General features: G+C 45.9%; 3 protein-coding genes across 3 annotated transcripts in view; 1 reads left to right on the top strand and 2 right to left on the bottom strand.

Moving 5' to 3' along the window:
* DIAPH1 (diaphanous related formin 1) overlaps positions 1-6,340 on the bottom strand; it is an 82,703-nt gene extending 76,363 nt beyond the window's left edge. Inside the window, exon 1 of the mRNA XM_069107375.1 lies at positions 6,115-6,340. Within this exon, the coding sequence (XP_068963476.1) occupies positions 6,115-6,228 (114 nt within the window). The 5' untranslated portion in view covers positions 6,229-6,340. The remainder of the gene's footprint in view (positions 1-6,114) is intronic.
* A 743-nt stretch (positions 6,341-7,083) lies between these two features.
* HDAC3 (histone deacetylase 3) lies at positions 7,084-14,770 on the bottom strand. Its single transcript, XM_069107374.1, has 15 exons — positions 14,622-14,770; positions 14,285-14,367; positions 12,778-12,920; positions 11,676-11,757; positions 11,496-11,552; positions 11,312-11,367; positions 10,736-10,869; positions 10,448-10,528; positions 10,195-10,268; positions 9,940-10,004; positions 9,335-9,424; positions 9,160-9,218; positions 8,768-8,847; positions 8,175-8,332; positions 7,084-7,758 (listed from the first exon to the last, which is right to left on the bottom strand). The coding sequence occupies exons 1-15, from the start codon at positions 14,737-14,739 to the stop codon at positions 7,689-7,691; spliced, it is 1,350 nt and encodes a 449-aa protein (XP_068963475.1). The 5' UTR covers positions 14,740-14,770; the 3' UTR covers positions 7,084-7,688.
* Positions 14,771-15,503: 733 nt separating this feature from the next.
* The window catches only part of RELL2 (RELT like 2), a 4,288-nt gene continuing 2,573 nt past the window's right edge, over positions 15,504-17,218 (top strand). Inside the window, exon 1 of the mRNA XM_069107373.1 lies at positions 15,504-16,592. Coding sequence (XP_068963474.1) covers positions 16,412-16,592 — 181 coding nt within the window. The 5' untranslated portion in view covers positions 15,504-16,411. The remainder of the gene's footprint in view (positions 16,593-17,218) is intronic.

Here is a 17,218-nt window from a genome sequence, read left to right as displayed (position 1 = left end):
CTATTACTATTATATTTACATACAATTTGCAACTCTTTTCCCCCTGATATTTTCACCCTGAAACAAAGGTGAAGGTAGAACTATGTCAACATCCTGGACTAGCCTCTTAGCAATCTTCATTAATCATTAAGAGCCTTTCCTCTATTTACTGAAGTACAATGACTTACTCAAAAGTTGCATAGTTAATCAAAATCAACTGGAATCTAATATTGTCTTCTTTTGATTTTTTTTAATTTTTAAAAATTGTTCTTTAATGCCTGAATATATGTATTTGCAAAAGAAAGGTAGAGGGAAAGATATAAATGATTTTCAAGTAGTTAAAGGAGTGGATTTCCATTTAGGGTCTTTTTTTTCTTTTAAACTTCAGGACTGAGGGGCAGCTAGGTGGCTCAGTGAGTAAAAGTGCAGGCCCTGGAGTCGGAAGGACCGTTCAGTTCCGGCCTCAGACACAACACCCACACACAAAAACCAGCCATGCGACCTTGGGCAAGTTACTTAACCCCAAGTGCCCTCCAAAAGGCAAAAAATTAAAATAAAAATGGATTTAAGGACTGAGACTTAAGCACCTTGGTGCAAGGAGAAATATCTATACTCCTATTTCCCAACAGGAGTGGAAGTTCATTTAGTAGAGACAAAGAGGAAGAAGAAAGAAAAGCAGCTTCGAAGGGTTGAAGTAGTAAGTGTTGACTTGTTCCCAATTCCCCTTACCCTACCTGGTGAAAATCATCCAATGGCCTTTTGTTATCAGGGAGGGAGTAATTTTCAAAAGCTTTTCAAAGGCAGATTTTACTAAAAAGGTACAGCAAGTACTGAAATATAAGACATCCCCAAATCAGAAGACACACTCTCAAGAAAAGTAGCTTCAAAGCAGAAAATAGTTGGGGAGGGTAGGTAGGTAAAAAGGACACTATATGAGAAAAAATTTTTTTTATAAAAACCTTAAATATGAAATTTGCTTTAGCAAAAAGGAGTGGGGAAAAAGAAAACAAATTTTTGTTCATTAAAAAAATTAAATTAAAAAAAGGATAGGAAAAACTTTAGTGTTTCTGAAAGTCATGCATTATTTTAGTCAATTAAACTGTAGATAATTTCTGAATTATTAGGATGCTAACTCCTTATCTCCATAAATTCCGTTTGTTGTCCTCGTGCACATGAGATTTAAACTTGTTTCTAACTATGTCTAAAATTACCATGTATTTATTAAACTGTGACTGTGTTTCACTACAGATAAAATGATCTGTATAAAGATAAAAGTATAATGAGCAACATCTATTTGTAAAGTGCATCAGGGTCCCTTGAGATAACAAAAAGTTATCACTTTAGCACAAAGAAAACTAATCTCAGCTAATGCATATGGCCAACAACAAAGTTTAATCATTTCCCCATTTTTATTATCTAGGTTTTTTTATTTTTAATTACAGCAGATCTTTACAAGAGCATCTACAATTAATGATAATTCTCCCTTGGCAGGGAATTTAACTTTGGTTGCACTGTCAGCCTCAGTACACATTGGGTGAAAGAGGATTTCCTTTGAGGTGAAGTATAAATATACTAGTCATTATCACTAAGCGACCCTGTAAGGTGTCTTTATAGACACAGCTGAAAGGAAGAAATTGTCGGGTAATTTTGCAATCTGAAATATCACAATCACATTCCTATAGACTATCCTCCATCCCAGGTGCAAAAATCTTTGTGTTTAGCATCAAAACACCTGAATTACTCAAAGCTTCCAATTGGCCTTCTCTGAACTTCCCAATCATAGCTAATATCTTCTTTAAAGGCAGACAATGAGAATTCTGCACAAAAGTTTAAGTCAGTAACCTATTTTTTCTTCATAGCCTTGATCTTGATCAATCCCTACTTGACATCCTATTTTCCTTACCTCTCTCTCAAGTATCTTCACATAAGTTCATATAAAATCATAGAAGTTATTACTCAATATGGTCTCACTGGAACAAAAAATAAAAAGAAGGTACAGAAGAGGGAACTAATAGCCCTCATGTCTCAAGATGTATCAAATTAAATTAAAGATGAAAGAAGACTCCTGTGGTCTCCTCTTCTATTTCTTTTCATTTAAAGTTCAAATAAAAGCCTTACAAAGTTAGCATAAATAAATCTATAAAAGGAGCAACTTTAAGGATGCTCAGAAGGTACAGCATTCTCTCATATATTTTTCTCTTTTTGATTATATGTGACTATCATTAAATGTGAGGACTAAAGAACAGACATGATACTTCTCATATTTTAGGAATCGATATAAGCAATCATGCTAGACTGGGACTATAAGTCTCATTTACCACTATTGAAAGAGGGGAGACGGCCAAATTCTGCTGAATGACACTTCTATTATTCACCTATATAAGAAGGCTTTTTCAAATGATTTAAAAAACGGAGAGGGGGGGGAGGGGACATGTCAATGAGGCCATATGTGAAGTCACACTCATTAAGAACAAGAGGTAGAGAGAGCATCAAGCAGCCTTCTTCTAGCTGCTCAGGACAGCTATCTATATATTGATAGAAACTATATACATACTACACAATAACCTTTTAAAGTTAGGCCCTATCTCTTCTCCATATCCAAGGCACCTCAGGGAAGCAAAAAGCAGATTCCCTGAGTTCACCTAGACCTTGCTTTCTCATTTGCTTTAAGCCTCACTGCAGATCTTCCTTTTCCCCCTTACCTAAATCTGCCTCCTTTCCCAAGAGTCTTTTTTTCTAATTCATGTCCCTCCTAAGATTTGTGGTCAGAACCTTCCTAAAGCACTAAAAGGCATCAAACTCCTAAAGGGATTAGTGACACTCTCAGAACCAGATATAAATAGTCATCTGAGGTCTTAATCTCTACTGTGCAGGTTCCTTAAAGAGGCTCATGCTGTAGTACCAAAGAACAGAAACTTTAGAAAAAAGCAGCATGAGAGAAATAACTTTGAGTTTAGTCACCACCTCTAACTAAAAAATCTCACTTTAAACAACAAGCTATCAGCCACCAGAATACACCACAGTCATACTTTCACACACACAAATTTGGTGCCTTTAACATCTATAAGAACTCACATTTTTTTTTCCCAAAGACAACGAGAAGGGAGCTAGGATGTTCAGAGTTTATACTTTACCAGTAAAGGGATATTTAAATAAATTTTTACTGAATAGAAAAAAAAAATACAATTCTCCTCCCTACTTATACTACCAGATTAGACATTTCAGCAAGCTAAGGGTTAAGAACAACACCTTTAGAAGAAATAAAGAACTTAAACTCCACCCTCTCTAAAGCTAATACAAACAACTCTGAGTTAAATACACTCAGCATAAACTGGAAGGTACAGTTGTCCACTGGGCAGAAAGTGCTAGAAGTATCTCAGCCTCAAGCAACATACATTCAATAGATCCCAAAAATCTGTGAAACATACCAGAGCTAGGAGAATCAAAGACACAAAAAAATTCCTAAGGATGACCTGGAAAGTGTAAAAAAAAAAAAAAAAAGGAGTAAAGACTGTAAATCAGCAGGTCTAGTTGGAATTCAGGAGAGGGAGGACAAACTCAATGCAAAGTAACACAAAGGATTTGAAGAAACTGAAGGAAATTCCACATTAGGAGCCCAGGAACTACAGACTGGGAAGGAAGGCTTAACCCAGTCTATGAGCGGTTCAGCACCTAACCTAAAGAAACTCAGGTGACACTGTAGTACAAAACAGTGAGTATTTTTGAGCCAGTAAGAAATTTTCTTTAACTATTAAGATTCATGCTCTGGGTGAAGAAATAGCCAACATAAAAATCGGCAATTAGTGGCCTGGAATAATGAGGTTAATTATAAAGATCAATTGTTAACACACCTTGGGGCTTCTGGTTTAACCATATATAGAGAGAAAGAGAAGGATCACTCCTTTAATGCCTCCTGTAACTAGCACCACAATTTTACACAAGTGCTTTCCTCTTAACAACTGTGTCACTTAAGTGGTAGACATATTATTGCCCTATTTTACTGATGTGGTGAGGCAAAGAAAGGTTAGGAGACCTGCCTATAATAACAATTAATAGAGTCAACACTCAAACCCAGTCTCTCCAAATCTATTCTTCTTTCCATTATGCCAGCTACACAGTAATTCCTGTGTAGTACCACTTTTCCCAACACCCTTGGTTAGAAAGTAGTATTTCCTTCCAATTCATCATTTTATCAGTTTTCTTGCCAAGTTTGTGAGAAAATTACTTGGATTGTTTAGTAGAAGTAAGGGAGAGAAGGTAAGGGAAAAAAAGTTACAAGCAATTTATTCAATGAGGAGGAAAGATTGTTAAGGGGATTACCATCTTGAAGAAGTGAATACATGGTTACAACTAGTAAGGAGTTATTAAGATTTTGTACTCAACTTGCTCTCTTTAAGGAGTTATGGACGTGTCCCATATATTTCCAAATTGTTAAGAGAATAAATGTCCCCCACGACAAGGGTCAAGTTTGGCCCTTTGAATCTAAACTTTGCAGAACAAATCTTAATGAAAGTATCTGTCCGGTAACACTTGAATTCAGTCAGAAGGTCAAACTAAAGGACCTAGAAAGCTACTCCTGGCCTTCAGGCTGCAGGTTCCCCTCCCCTGCCCCAGGAGAAAGGTGTTGGAAGGGAGGATTTAGTGTGGGGGCAAGGTATAAACATCATAATGGAACATGCTAAGTAAGTGGTTACATGGATATCATTTTTTCTTCAGACTGGGGTTGAAGTAGTTCTCACAGAAAGAAAGTTGTCAACACAGACAATAGTAAGGCTGTCAGTTGCACTGGAGGATGAGGAGGAAGAAGGGAAGTTGAAATAATCTTTATAATAGAAAATGTATAAAACACAATTACATTATTCACAAATTTCTTGGACTTGCAATTTTATTTTCTTCTCCACTTGTGGAGGGAGAGTTACTATTACTCTAGGGCAAGAAGCCAAAGAGTTTACCCCCAAGGAAGTAATAACAGGACAAAGGAAAAACACTACGAGGGAAGAAATATTGTAAGATAGAGTAATAACATGACTGAATGACATGTGTAATTGGGCAGGAGTTTATTTCTTTAAATGCAAGAACAAATTTCTGAGAGGTCACATGTCAGGTAACATTCCTGAGAGGGAACCATTATCAGATGACACTAGACTGAGGGCCTAAAAGATTTTATTGGATGGAAAGTTAACAAGTTAAAAGGCTAAATCATAGATCAGGAAATGGGGAGGGGAGGGGGAGGGGTAATAAGCGAATGACAAGAGAGGCTTAGAAAATGAACCTAGGAAAGTACCTGGAGAAAAGGGGCTAGACCAAGTAATAAGAAACATCTATGTTAACAGAAAGAAAAAAAAAGGAAGTTGGGGAGTGACTGATAGGAGAAGGTAGGAATCAAAGGGTGAGAGAGCAAAAAGGAACTTGTACAATAAGGTTAGGGGAGAAAAGATCTGAAAGGAAGAAGGTTATGTGGAACATTAGGAAAAACAGCGACAGCAACAGCAGCAAAGGAAGACACACAGGAGCTGGGAAGGTAGCTACCTGAAGCTTCCCAAGGTGGGGAAGGGAAGGTTACAAGGCTGATGAAAAAGGACTAGCATTACCATGTATGCAGTAACTCCTGGGGGGCAGGTTCTCGGGGAGGGGGGAAGTGGACAGAAGTAACTAAGGGGAGCCAGAGGAGGTGGGTGCTGAGAAGGGGCTGAACAAGGAGTCAGGTCTGGTGTGGGAGGAAGGGTACCTGGGAGGCCTGGTTGCGGAGGGGGGCCAGATAGGAGGGGAAGGGGAAACCAGGTCTGTTTGTCTGGAGATAGGAGTAAAGGTGGCTGGAGGGCAGATAAGGGATTGGGGGAGTCGGGGGGGGGGGGGGGGGCGCCGGGGCCGGGGCCAGTCGGGGAGTGGGAGGGTCGGGGGGATTAGGAGGGCCGCCGGGACCGAGTCCGATCTGGGGAGCTGAGGAGGTGAGAGGGCAGCTAGGGCTTGGGGAAGCCGGGGCGGGGAGGGACGGCGGCGAGGGTGAGCTGGGCAGCAGGAAGGGCAGCCGGCAGGCGGCGGCGGCGGGGGCGGGGGCGGCTCCCCGGCCGTGGGCCCGAGGGGACAGTGCCGGGGCCGGGGCTGAAGCGATGGGTGGGTGGGTGGGACACTCACGAATTTCTTGGATTTGCCGCCGTCGCCAGCCGCGGGCGGCTCCTCCGGGCTCCGGCCCTTCTTCTTGTCCCGGGTCCCGCGACCCGGCCCCAGGCCCCCTCCTGGTGGCTCCATGTCTCCGGCTAGCACGTTGCCCCCCGAAGGCTGCTCCCCTCCGCTCGGCTCGGCGCGCACCGCCCGCCCGCCCGCTCGCAGCCTCCTCGCCGCCCGCGCGCCGCCGCCCAGCGCCTCTCAGGCCCCCGCCTTCTCCGAGCTCATTAGTATGCCTAGTTGCGCGCGCCTCATGAATATCTAGTAGAGACGGCTCCGAGCCTGCCACACTTCCGTGCGGTGCCTACCAACAGAGTGTTGAGCCTGGGGGGTAACGACCGTTTCAACGCTCTACCTGCCTGATGGGCTCAACCACTAAGCCCAACTTAGCGGGGAGGAAGTTGAGGGCTTTAGAGCCAGGAACAGCGCCATCTGCCGGGCCTCCGACAGAACCACAAACTTTTTGGTCCTCCATGTCCCTGCTCTGGTGTGGCTGTCGTGCCTAGACGTCGGAGTACACGGGAAATCAGCCTTCTGCCTGGGAAGGGAGACCTTTGCAACAGGGGATATTGATGGGGCTTCCCCAGTCCCACCTTAGCATGATCAGCCTGGTCAGGCGGCAGGCTAACCCATCCATAGAGCTGTGGCTGGGCTCCCCACTTCTTGTTACAAACCCAACCTCAGAAACCCCAACCCCACCACTGCTGTTAGCCTCAGAGTCCAAGTTCACAGGCAGCCCAGGCCCACTCTCCTGAGATAATAAAGTATGGCAGTCCTGGGAAAGGCCCAAGGATTAAGTGAAAAGAAGTAAAAAAGCAAACACCAGATCTATCACCCCTGGATACAATGAAATCTACCCTCAACTACCCTCCCACCCCCATATTCCCAATAAGGTGCACCTGAAGGAAATATCAAATTCATAGGAAATAAAGCAGTAGATAAGAAAAATACTGACTCAATTTATTGGATAAAAACAATGGTAAAATGGACATAAAATATGAAAAGGCAGGACACAAAACCCCTCTCCACTCCTTCCTTTCCCAATCAAAAAGGACTGATAAGGTAGGAAACAAATGGCAACCCTCCCCTAGTCCCTTTCCACTCCCAAATTAAAGTGTACATCAGACAGGGCACAGTATGGTTGGGAATAAAAAGGTACCTTCAAATATTATCTACCCCTCAGTCCTGAAAATATCTTTGTCAAGAGGAGACAGGGGTCTAAGAACAGGGGACAAACTAGGAGACCAGCCCCCAGGGACATTTGACCTCTCTGACCTGTCTAGGGGAGCCAACCTTGCAGCCCTAAGTCAGAGGTAGGATGGTACCCCATCCACCTGTCCAACAATCACCACCTCTGGCTTGAAGGGAAGGAGACTTGAGTAAGGTAAGTAGGTTCTGGGACCAGTAGCAGTCTGGACTCTTCCCCACAGGATGGATGGCTAAAGCCCAGAGATAGAGAAAGTCACACAAAGAAAGGTCACCCTTCTTGCCATCTGCCCAGCCCTGAAGTAGGAGGTAACTCTGTGGAGCAGTCTCTCCAAGCTTCAAATCTCTACATCACTTTCCTTATCGTTGTCATGGTCTCCATCATAGAACTCATTGGGAGCTTCTGGCCTGGGAAATTGAGGGAGAGATCAGTGCTATTAATCAATAAGCCTTTATTAAATACCTAGCCAGGGGAGGGGAAGTGGAAGAAAAGAGAAAAGGGACAGGAAGCAAACAAAAGGTGGTAGCAGCAGGCTCCAGTGCCTAGATTCCTAACTCCTCTATGTCTCTAGCCACTTTCTGGCTTTTCACCAGCAACATTCTCCTTGGAGCCTTTCCACCAAGTCTGTTGTAGCCTTTTGTACCTCCCACAAAATACATGTCATGGTTCTCCAAATATTCCTCTCTCTCCTTCCTTAGTCCCAAGAATAAGAGAAAGAAAAAAAAAAACACCCTACTATAGCTGTATTTCAGTTCTCAGAAAAACAGCCTGCTGCTGTCTTTCTTAAGGCTCCCTCAATGGCTATTCTCTCCTCATCCCATACCTGGTATAGTTTTCCTCAGGGCCCCTTTCTTCAGCATCAGCTTCATCAGTTCGGTCATAGGTAAGCAGATCTGATGGCACATCATGGATCTGGACACTGGGTGCATGATTCAACATCTTCAGATTCTCAAAGATCGTCTGCCGGATCTGGTCGAGGTACTAGCCAGAACAAGGATGGAATAAGGGTACATAAGTTATTTCTCATCCATTCCCAAAGTATCACTGTTCCCATTCTCACTCAGGAGCATTAATTCCACAAGTCTTTCACAGTCAGGGATAGACCAGTTGGGAGCTCTATCTACACAACTAACATTACAGTCTTTGGCTGTCCTGCTTTCTACCATAGCAACTTAGGTTCCATTATCAGGACTGGCCTGGAACTTCCTTCTCTAATTTGTTTCCCTCAGTTCCTTGGCCTGGAAGTCCCAGTCAAACCCTTCTGACCCTGTGCCCACCCCCAACAATTACTCCCCAATCAAGTCAATGGGCAGTAAGTCCCTCATACCCCAACTCTACACCCTCAGTTCCCTGTTCCCACTCCTACCCCCCCCCCCCCCCCCCCCCTGGTCATTCCCATCTCTCTGGGCCACTGACCTGGCGTGAATTCTGGTTTTCAATTCGTGTGCTGACATCTGGATGCAGTGTGAAGTCTGGGGCAAAGTACTCAAAATATTCTTTATTTGAGGAGAGGAAGAAAAACATATCAGAGCCTCACGGCAAAGAGTAAGTTTAGCACTGGCTGGGAATCAGGGTTCCTGGGTCTCACTTCTATCTAACTTAGATTCTATAGGAAGAAGGGCCAGAACTTTGGCCTCCCTTGCAATTCAGTGACTCAGTATCAGAAAAAAAGAGTTAGCAACAACGCTAGAGAAGAACTTAACCCTGCCTACTGAAAGATATCAAATTATTCTTCTACCCCCATCCCAGGCCATCCTAGGGCCCCAAGGAAATAGATTTGTAAAAGATTGGGGGGAAGAATGTCTCACCACTATATGGTAGCTCTTCACTGATAGCTTCTTCTACCAACAGTGAGGTTTCATATGTCCTGAAACAAGGGGAATTAAAGAACTGAATGAAAAGGCTTTAGGGCCCAGCTAGACAACCCTCAATGAACCCATGATACTCATAGAAGAGGAGAGACAGATGAAGGGCTGAACTTACCAGCATCGGGCAACATTTCGAACAGTGTAGCCACCACCACCCAACACCAGCAATGGGATGTTAAAGCTCTTAACATATTCGACACACTCCCTGTTGAGGATCAGGAAATGTCAGCAGCTGAACTATCCATCCCTTTTCCATTTTCCTAGTCACTTTTACCTTACATCTCCCAACATCCAAGGGCTCCCACCAATTCCAATCAGACCAAGAATCCAAGTTGTGACATTTTCTTCTCATATCCCATGATCACATAAGAAGAGTAAAGGAAAATTAACAGACAGGGCATGTATTCCACTGGCCACCAGGCAATGGTAGAATTTGAAGCAAGCCCCCCACACTGTTGGATGGCCTGCCTATGGGAGTACATGAAAAACAATCCTACACAATAAGCAGGCATAGATGAGTTTCAATTTGTATCATAAAGGGAATATCGGCATCAATGAGATCATAGATCCATTCGTTCTGTGTATATCTTTTGTCTCCACAAGAAAAGGCCAGGACCTTGTCCCTATACCTACAAGTATATAAACTTAAAGTACTTCTGCCCAACCCCCAAGATGTTTCTGAAGGGTATCTAGGAGGACATGGAAAGAAAAGAGTCCTACCCATGACCTCGGATGCTAAGGTTGAAGCAGCCCAGCCGATCACAACCCAGGGAATCAGCTCCACACTGCAAATAGCAAAATACCAGGTAGCTATGGTGAGATAACTGACTGGGACAACTTGGGTGACCATCTACCCTATATTTCTCCCCCAAATTGAGAACTGTCACCCTCCCTGCCATGTTCCATAGAGTCTCTTAACTTGCCCCATTCCACACACACACACACACACAATGGGGCATTCAAAGTGCTTGCTACCTGTAGCACAATGCAAGTTGGTTGGTAAAAATCCACTACTTGGTTGATGACAGGCTGGAAGAGGTGCTTGTAACCTGAATTGATAAGAGGTAGACAACTAGTACCCCAAGGAAAAAGACTGGACTCAGACACAGGGAAAAGGGGGTTGAGGGAACCAGTAACCCAGGTACAAGACAACACAGGGCACAAGAAAACAGCCAGCAGACAGTAAAGAAAAAAAAATATGAGATTAGGCAAAGAGGTAGTCCTTTACTCTGGTCGTCGATGCCATCACGCAGGGGCACATTGAGACAGTAATAGCGTCCACTTTCTGCTCCAACTTCATACATATCACCTGCAGGGGAAAGATGGCTAGAGATAACTTCCTGGGGAAATACTACAAATCTGGATTTTTTTTTTACTTCACACATAGACTGTGCTCTCAACAACTATCCAACCCCTTCTGTTCCCTTCTTAAAGCTATTTAATCATCTCTGGCCCACCATTTCCTCAATCCATCCTCCCATCCTTCCCTTCACTCTTCCCCATCAAATCTCTCTACCTGTACCAGGGAAGAAGTAATTGCCATATTTATGGAAAGAGACAGTCATGACTCGATCAGTGAGATAAAAGGCTTCCTGTACACCATCCCCATGGTGGATGTCAATGTCAATATACAATACACGAGGGTGATACCTATGGCAAAGGAAAACAAAGAGTTTGCGGCAAACATAGATATGCCAAGAAGGCATCTCTCCCCCAATCCCATATTCACATATTGCTCCCAAACATGGAACCCTTTATGTACACAGAGCCTAATCACCAGAAACCTAGACTCGGTTCCCAGATGAGCTGAAGCTGTCCTATTAAGGGCATTCTTACACAGAGTATATCCTATTACCCTAGGGTGGGACTAGGGGTGGGGGGAGAGGAAGTGGGGACTGGGATTTATGGAGAAATAAATGTGATCAAGGTAAAAGTTGTCTACCAGAAGGGAATAAACTAGGATTACTAGATGTCAGAGAAAGTGTAGAGTTGGAACTGAGAAGCCCAGTCCAAGGACTCACACTCCCTCAAAGTCCATAGAGAGAACCCATTCCCCATTATCTCACCCCATCCTCCCCTGTAAGTTCCTTACTTCAAGAGCTCCAGGATGCCGATCACAATGTCATTGACATAGCAGAAACCTGAGGCCTGCAGCAGGAGAATGGCTTTGGGGGAAGAAGCACCTTACCCCTACATCCCTCACCATATTTTGGCCCCCACCCTCAGCAACCCATGCCCACAATACCCTTAGTTCCCTCTATCACCCCCACACTTACCTCAAACTTCTTAGCATGGTGCAGTCCTCCAGCCCAGTTAATGGCAATATCACAGATCTAAAGGACAAACATCCAAATCATAGCCCTCCCCATACCTAAGGCACATGAGGATGGGGCAAGAGCTCAGTGGTTGTGGATACCATAGCAGTGAATGAATGGGGGCGACAGGAATATGCTTACCTTGTTGTTCAATTGTGTAGCTCCCTGCAGGGAAGCACCTGTGTAACGGGAACAGAACTCAAAAAGGCCTGGGAACACAGGACTGTAAGACAGAGGACATGATGGATCACCCAGAGCCTTTGCTCCCTTTCCAAGAAACTGAACACCCCGCCCTAAGCAATCCACCTAATCCAATTAGGCCTTCTTCCTATTACTTCCCATCCTATTCATTCATCTTTTTATTAAAAAAATGCGTGCACGCAAACACACACACAGAGAAAATTTCTATTAATTATTGCATATCTACTATTTGCCCAACACTATTCTAGGCATTGCGGGAAAAGACATACATAAAGAAAAATTAAGAACAATTTAAGAGATATAATATAGTGTATAATTAGTATTAAGTCAGTGGTATAGACAAAAGTGCTACAGAAATTAAGAGGAAGGAGGAATAATAGGGCTGCAGCCACCAGGGAAAGCTTCATGGAAGACCTGAAATTAAGTTAAACAATAGGTAGAATTTAAAGAGGTGAAAGGACATGGGCAAAGCTGGGGACACAGAATTTGCACGACATATTGGAGAAAAAAGAAAATCAGTTGAAGGTTCATGTAGGGGAGTAGCAGAAGACAAAGTTGGAGAATCAGTTTAAAAAAATCAGTTAAAAAAAAAAGACCAGGAAGGACCTTCAAGGCCAAGCTAAAAAGTTTGGAAGCTTATACTATTTACCCTGTATGTTAGGTCTCCCCGACTTGAATATAAATATAAATATAGGGGCAGCTAGGTGGCACAGTGAATAGAGCACCAGCTCTGAAGTCAGGAGGACCTGAGTTCAAATCCAGCCTCAGACACCTAACTCATACTAGCCATGTGACCTTGGCCAAGTCATTTAACCCCAATTGCCCTGCCCTCCCCCCTCCAAAAAGCAAAAAAATAAATATAAATATATATATATATATATAAAAATTATAAATATAAATTCCTCAAGGTCAGAACTGTACTTCTGTGTGTCCCCAGTTACATTCAACACAGTACCCACAGTTCTCCTTCTTCTCTACAATTAATTCTCCACCCCAATGACTAACAATGATCCACATAAAAAATCCCTTGATCTTCCCTTACCAGTCATCCCCTACATTGAAGGCATTGAGACTCTTAGTAAAGCCCTGCATGTTGGTGGGGCTGACCCGCTGCAGGAAATCAATATAATCCTCTGAGTGGAAGCGGCACATATCATGCTGTGAGGCTTGGTATGGCTTGAAGACCTTGGAATAGAGAAAACATGTTGAATTTGGACAGGATTAGTTCCAAATTAGGGGGCCTTGACTGTTTGAGTCCAATCTCAGAGGTCTCAAAGTACTCCCCTCACCCAAGTACCCACATATAGACATGTTCCTTCTTGCATGAAGGTCTCCCTACCAAAAAAGATCAATTTGATGCTAAAGCAAAAATGCTGAGTTCATTCATTGACTATTTGCTATATTTATCCCCACTCACATTCTCATGTTTCCCCTGTCACCTTTTCCTCCCTTCCCTACTTCTTGCTGTCTCTCTCTCCATATCCTGCTGTCTACTCACCTTTCTTCCCTCCCTCACCCTAGTGTTTCCTTCTGGATTCAAATGTGACATTGTACAAGAAACTATTTTGAAAAGCACAAATCAATATACAAATATAATGCATTATTATTGCTGTTCTCTTTGCTATGATTCTCCAAATTAAATGGAAGTTTTCTTAAAATGGAGATTATGTCTTTCTCTAAAAGTAAGCACTTTCTCCTTTATATCACAGTACATGGCTCTGCAAATAGTGGAAAAATAAACTCAGTATATATATATATACATATATATATATATATATATATCTCAAAAGACTCCAGAGGGGAGCCAATCTAAAATCTCCAAGGATTTTATATTTAACAGTACCCCTATTTTATATTTAACAATATGCAATGAACAGCATGCATACGCACACCATTCTGAGTCTGAATGGTTCCAGTTCTCATCTTCCAAATCCCAACCATGTCAAAGATATGTGCCTTGGTCAAGAGTATAGCCATAAAGATAAGGCTCTGTGTGCCTTGTTGGTAGATTTTTGATTGCATTTTTTTTGGAGGGGGGAGCAGAGGTGCAGAGTATATAAGCAGCCAACCTAAGTCCCTTAACTCTCAACTCGGAGTCCTCCTAAGACCATACAACCAAAAGAGAAAGATGGAAGGGCTGAATTAACTCTTACTGTGGCAAGAAAAGGATATTGTGAGACAGCATGAGAGGTAGTATATTGTAAGAAAAAAAAATGTTGGATTTAGAATCAGAGGACCTTGGTTCAAATCACAGGTTTTCTGCACAGGTTACCTGTTTTAACCTTTGGCATGTCAGTTTCCCATCTATAAAATGAACAGCATTCACTTAAGAGAGATCTCTAACATCCCTTCCAATCTTTATTAACATCCCTTCTAATCCTTACTAACCTATGACTCAGGGGATGAAGGGGACTCCCTGTCTCCATTTCCTTGCCTGCACCCCAAGTGCTGCAAGCGCATACAGAACAGGGAAGCTGCCTCCCTCCCCTCCCGCACTGCACCCCTCCCCAATCCTGGGGTGGTGGAGAGGATGGAAGAGAAACACTCACAATCATCTTCTTGTAGAGTCCATAGTGCAGCACCAGGCTGTGGGTGAGCGCCAGACGATGGGGTTTCATGGGGTGACCGGCCCCTGGAGGAAGGGGTGGTAAAGAAAGGTCGCAAACCCACCACCCCAAGAAGTCCAGGGTGCTTCCTCCCCAGGGTCCTAGGGAACTCGCTCCACCCCACCCCCACCTCCCAATCCTCCACTTGGTCCGGGTTGTTGGGGGGGGGGGGGGGGACAGAGAAGAGGGAAGCTGCTCGCGCCCGTGCCCCCCACTCCCCCGCTCTCTTCCTCCCCCCGTTTCTCCCCGCGCTGCCCGGGGTTCTCCTCCCCACTCTCACCGTAGTGGAAGTTCCCCACATCCGGGTCATAGAAATAGGCCACCGTCTTGGCCATAGTACCGGGGGGACCAGGCCCCGCGCCTCCGCCCTCCAGCCCCGCCCCCAAGCCCTGCGTCATGCGTCATCGCGCGACGCCACGCCCCTTGCGGAATCCGAGGTCGCCTCGGGCTCCGAGCCGCAAGGGAGGGGGAGGGCGAGGCCCCGCCCCGCGCCAGAAATACCACTCCCCCTGGCTCCAGTAGCTCCTCCCCCTCAAGGCAAGCCGCCGTTCTTTGAGCTGGGGTGACTGAGCTTGACGGGGAGGGTGGGGCCGAGCCCCGGAGGGAGGGTGTTCCCGGGGTATCCGCGGAACTTGAAGTGCACAATCGGTCCCCGAGAAGCTGAGCATCTCAGAGTACCCCTTTCCCCAAGATCCTTTAATTCCACGAATATTTATTAATCATTCGGTCCATGGACATCCCATCCCCCCTCCTTCCTATCCACCCTGAGAGGTAGGGGTCTCAAGTCCGGCCGCAGCACTTCTACCTGGGCACTGGAGATGTGAGACCGTCCTAAGGTGCAAGGAGCTGGCTGCACCCAGCCCAAAGGGAAACCGACACCTTCCGACCTGCCGGGGCTTCTGGATTCCTGGGTTGCAACCAGGAACCAGACAAGGGGGCTTATCACCCAGTGGTAGCCTGGGTGCGTGAGAGACCCACGACTCGAGTGGGACACATTGACACGGAGACCCAGCAGTGTCAGACACTGTGGTGTCACGCACGCACTCCGTCCCACACACCTGCCGCTCCGCCCCCTTTATCCCCGTGCCCGCGCAGGGAGCACAGCCGAAGAGAGAGCAGCCGGGACTAGGAGGTGGCTGCGGTAGAGGCCCCCCATCCCCACCCCCATCCCCTTCCCATCCCCAACCCTGAAAGTCCAGAGGACGCCTGCACCCCATCCCAGCTTCCCCTTTCCCTCCTTCCCTATTCACCGCCTTCCCGTACCCCCACCTCAATTCCCCCACTCCCCCACCCCCAGCCCTCCGCGGCACCAGCAGCCGCAGCCCGGAGCCGGAGCTGGAGCGGGTGAGGTGGCCTGGGGGGTGGGGAGAAGGGGGGAGGAGGATGCTCTCGGGAAAGGCTCCCAGGGCAGGCTGAGAGGGTACTAGGACGCTGCCGGAGCCAAAGCCGAGCATCCATATCGCATCCCCAGGGGCCGTACAGAGGCCACAAGGTCAGCCGGGCCAGGGGAATTGGGGGAGGGGGCAGTCTGGAAAGGGAGGGGAGTCCAGGATGTCCCTAGGAGCCAGGAGTTGGAGAGCGGTGGGACAAACGGAGGGGTATTGAAGGAAAGGAGCGTTTCAGGGGACCTGGCCTGGGGCTGCGGAGGAAGCGAGGGGCCAGCGCTGACTCAGACTATGCCCAGGACCGCATCATAGAGCTTCGTCCAGTCTTCAGCGACAGTGTCCTTGGGAGGAATGGGGATGGGGAGAGAGTGGGGTTTGTGTATGCAGCGAGAAGGAAGGAATGAAATATCAAAGGAAAGAGGGATGGAGGTTGGATTAGGAGTATGGAAAACAACTTGCAACCCCAATTGACCAGGTGCCCCGGGGCCTGACTGACTAGCACACATTCCCTGGACAGCGCCTGGGCTGAGAGAGGAAGGGGTCCTAGATTTACTGAAGGACTGGCTTCTGGAGGGTCCTGGGAGGACTCCCGATAGGGGTCCAAACATGGAATTCATTGCCCTCCGCCTGACTCGCATCCCTCTTTGGGGCCCTGACCCCGGCTCGGCCCGCCCCCCAGGGCCGTATGTCGGAATTGCAACCAGGACCAGAGCCCCAACATGGGCTGTACATGCTGTTCCTTCTCGTGCTGGTCTTCTTTCTCATGGGCCTCGTGGGGTTCATGATTTGCCATGTACTCAAGAAGAAGGGTTATCGCTGTAGGACATCAAGAGGTTCAGAGCCCGAGGATGCCCAGCTCCAGCCACGTGAGTGTGGAAAAAGAGGGGGAACCCCATCACCAGGGATGAGCCTCCTTCATTTTCTCTCTTGTTATGTCCTTCCATCACACACTTGTATGTGCCACACACACACCTGCACACTTCACTAATACTCTTCAGTGCACTTTATCCAGGTCTGTTCCTCTCTCCTACTCCTGGTGGGGATGTGAGTCCCTCCTAGGGAGTCATATTCCCGAAGAGGGACTCACATCCTCTTTTGCTCCGCTGCTACCCATAACTCATAGCTCGAATTTCATTAAGCTAAGTCAGGGACAGTTTTTGCATTTTAGTTTGAGTGATACAATGCAGTGAGTTCAGTTACAACAACTCAAAAAGCACAGTGACTCTGAGGCCCTGGTGAATTATTTGGGGAACCTGCTGGTTCATTACTCCTGAAATTATAGAGTAGGCTGAAAAAAACCCTTGGGAAAGTGAAAAGGAGGCAGGAGGAAGAGAATGCTATCCTTGTCAAACTTTAATAATTCTCTCCCCCCCCCCCCCCCCCCCCCCCCCAGGGACAGAGTGTCGAACCCCCCCCCCTAAAAAAAAGGACATGTATATTATAGCAATTATGATACACTAACACGTTCAACGCCAAACCCCATGTTGTTCAC

The sequence above is a fragment of the Petaurus breviceps genome, unplaced genomic scaffold, assembly GCF_028583685.1.
Source record: "Petaurus breviceps papuanus isolate PSGF00001 unplaced genomic scaffold, PetGlider_PUasm1.0 90035, whole genome shotgun sequence".
Taxonomy (NCBI): Eukaryota; Metazoa; Chordata; class Mammalia; order Diprotodontia; family Petauridae; genus Petaurus; species Petaurus breviceps.
This window is presented reverse-complemented; position numbering and strand designations above follow the sequence as displayed.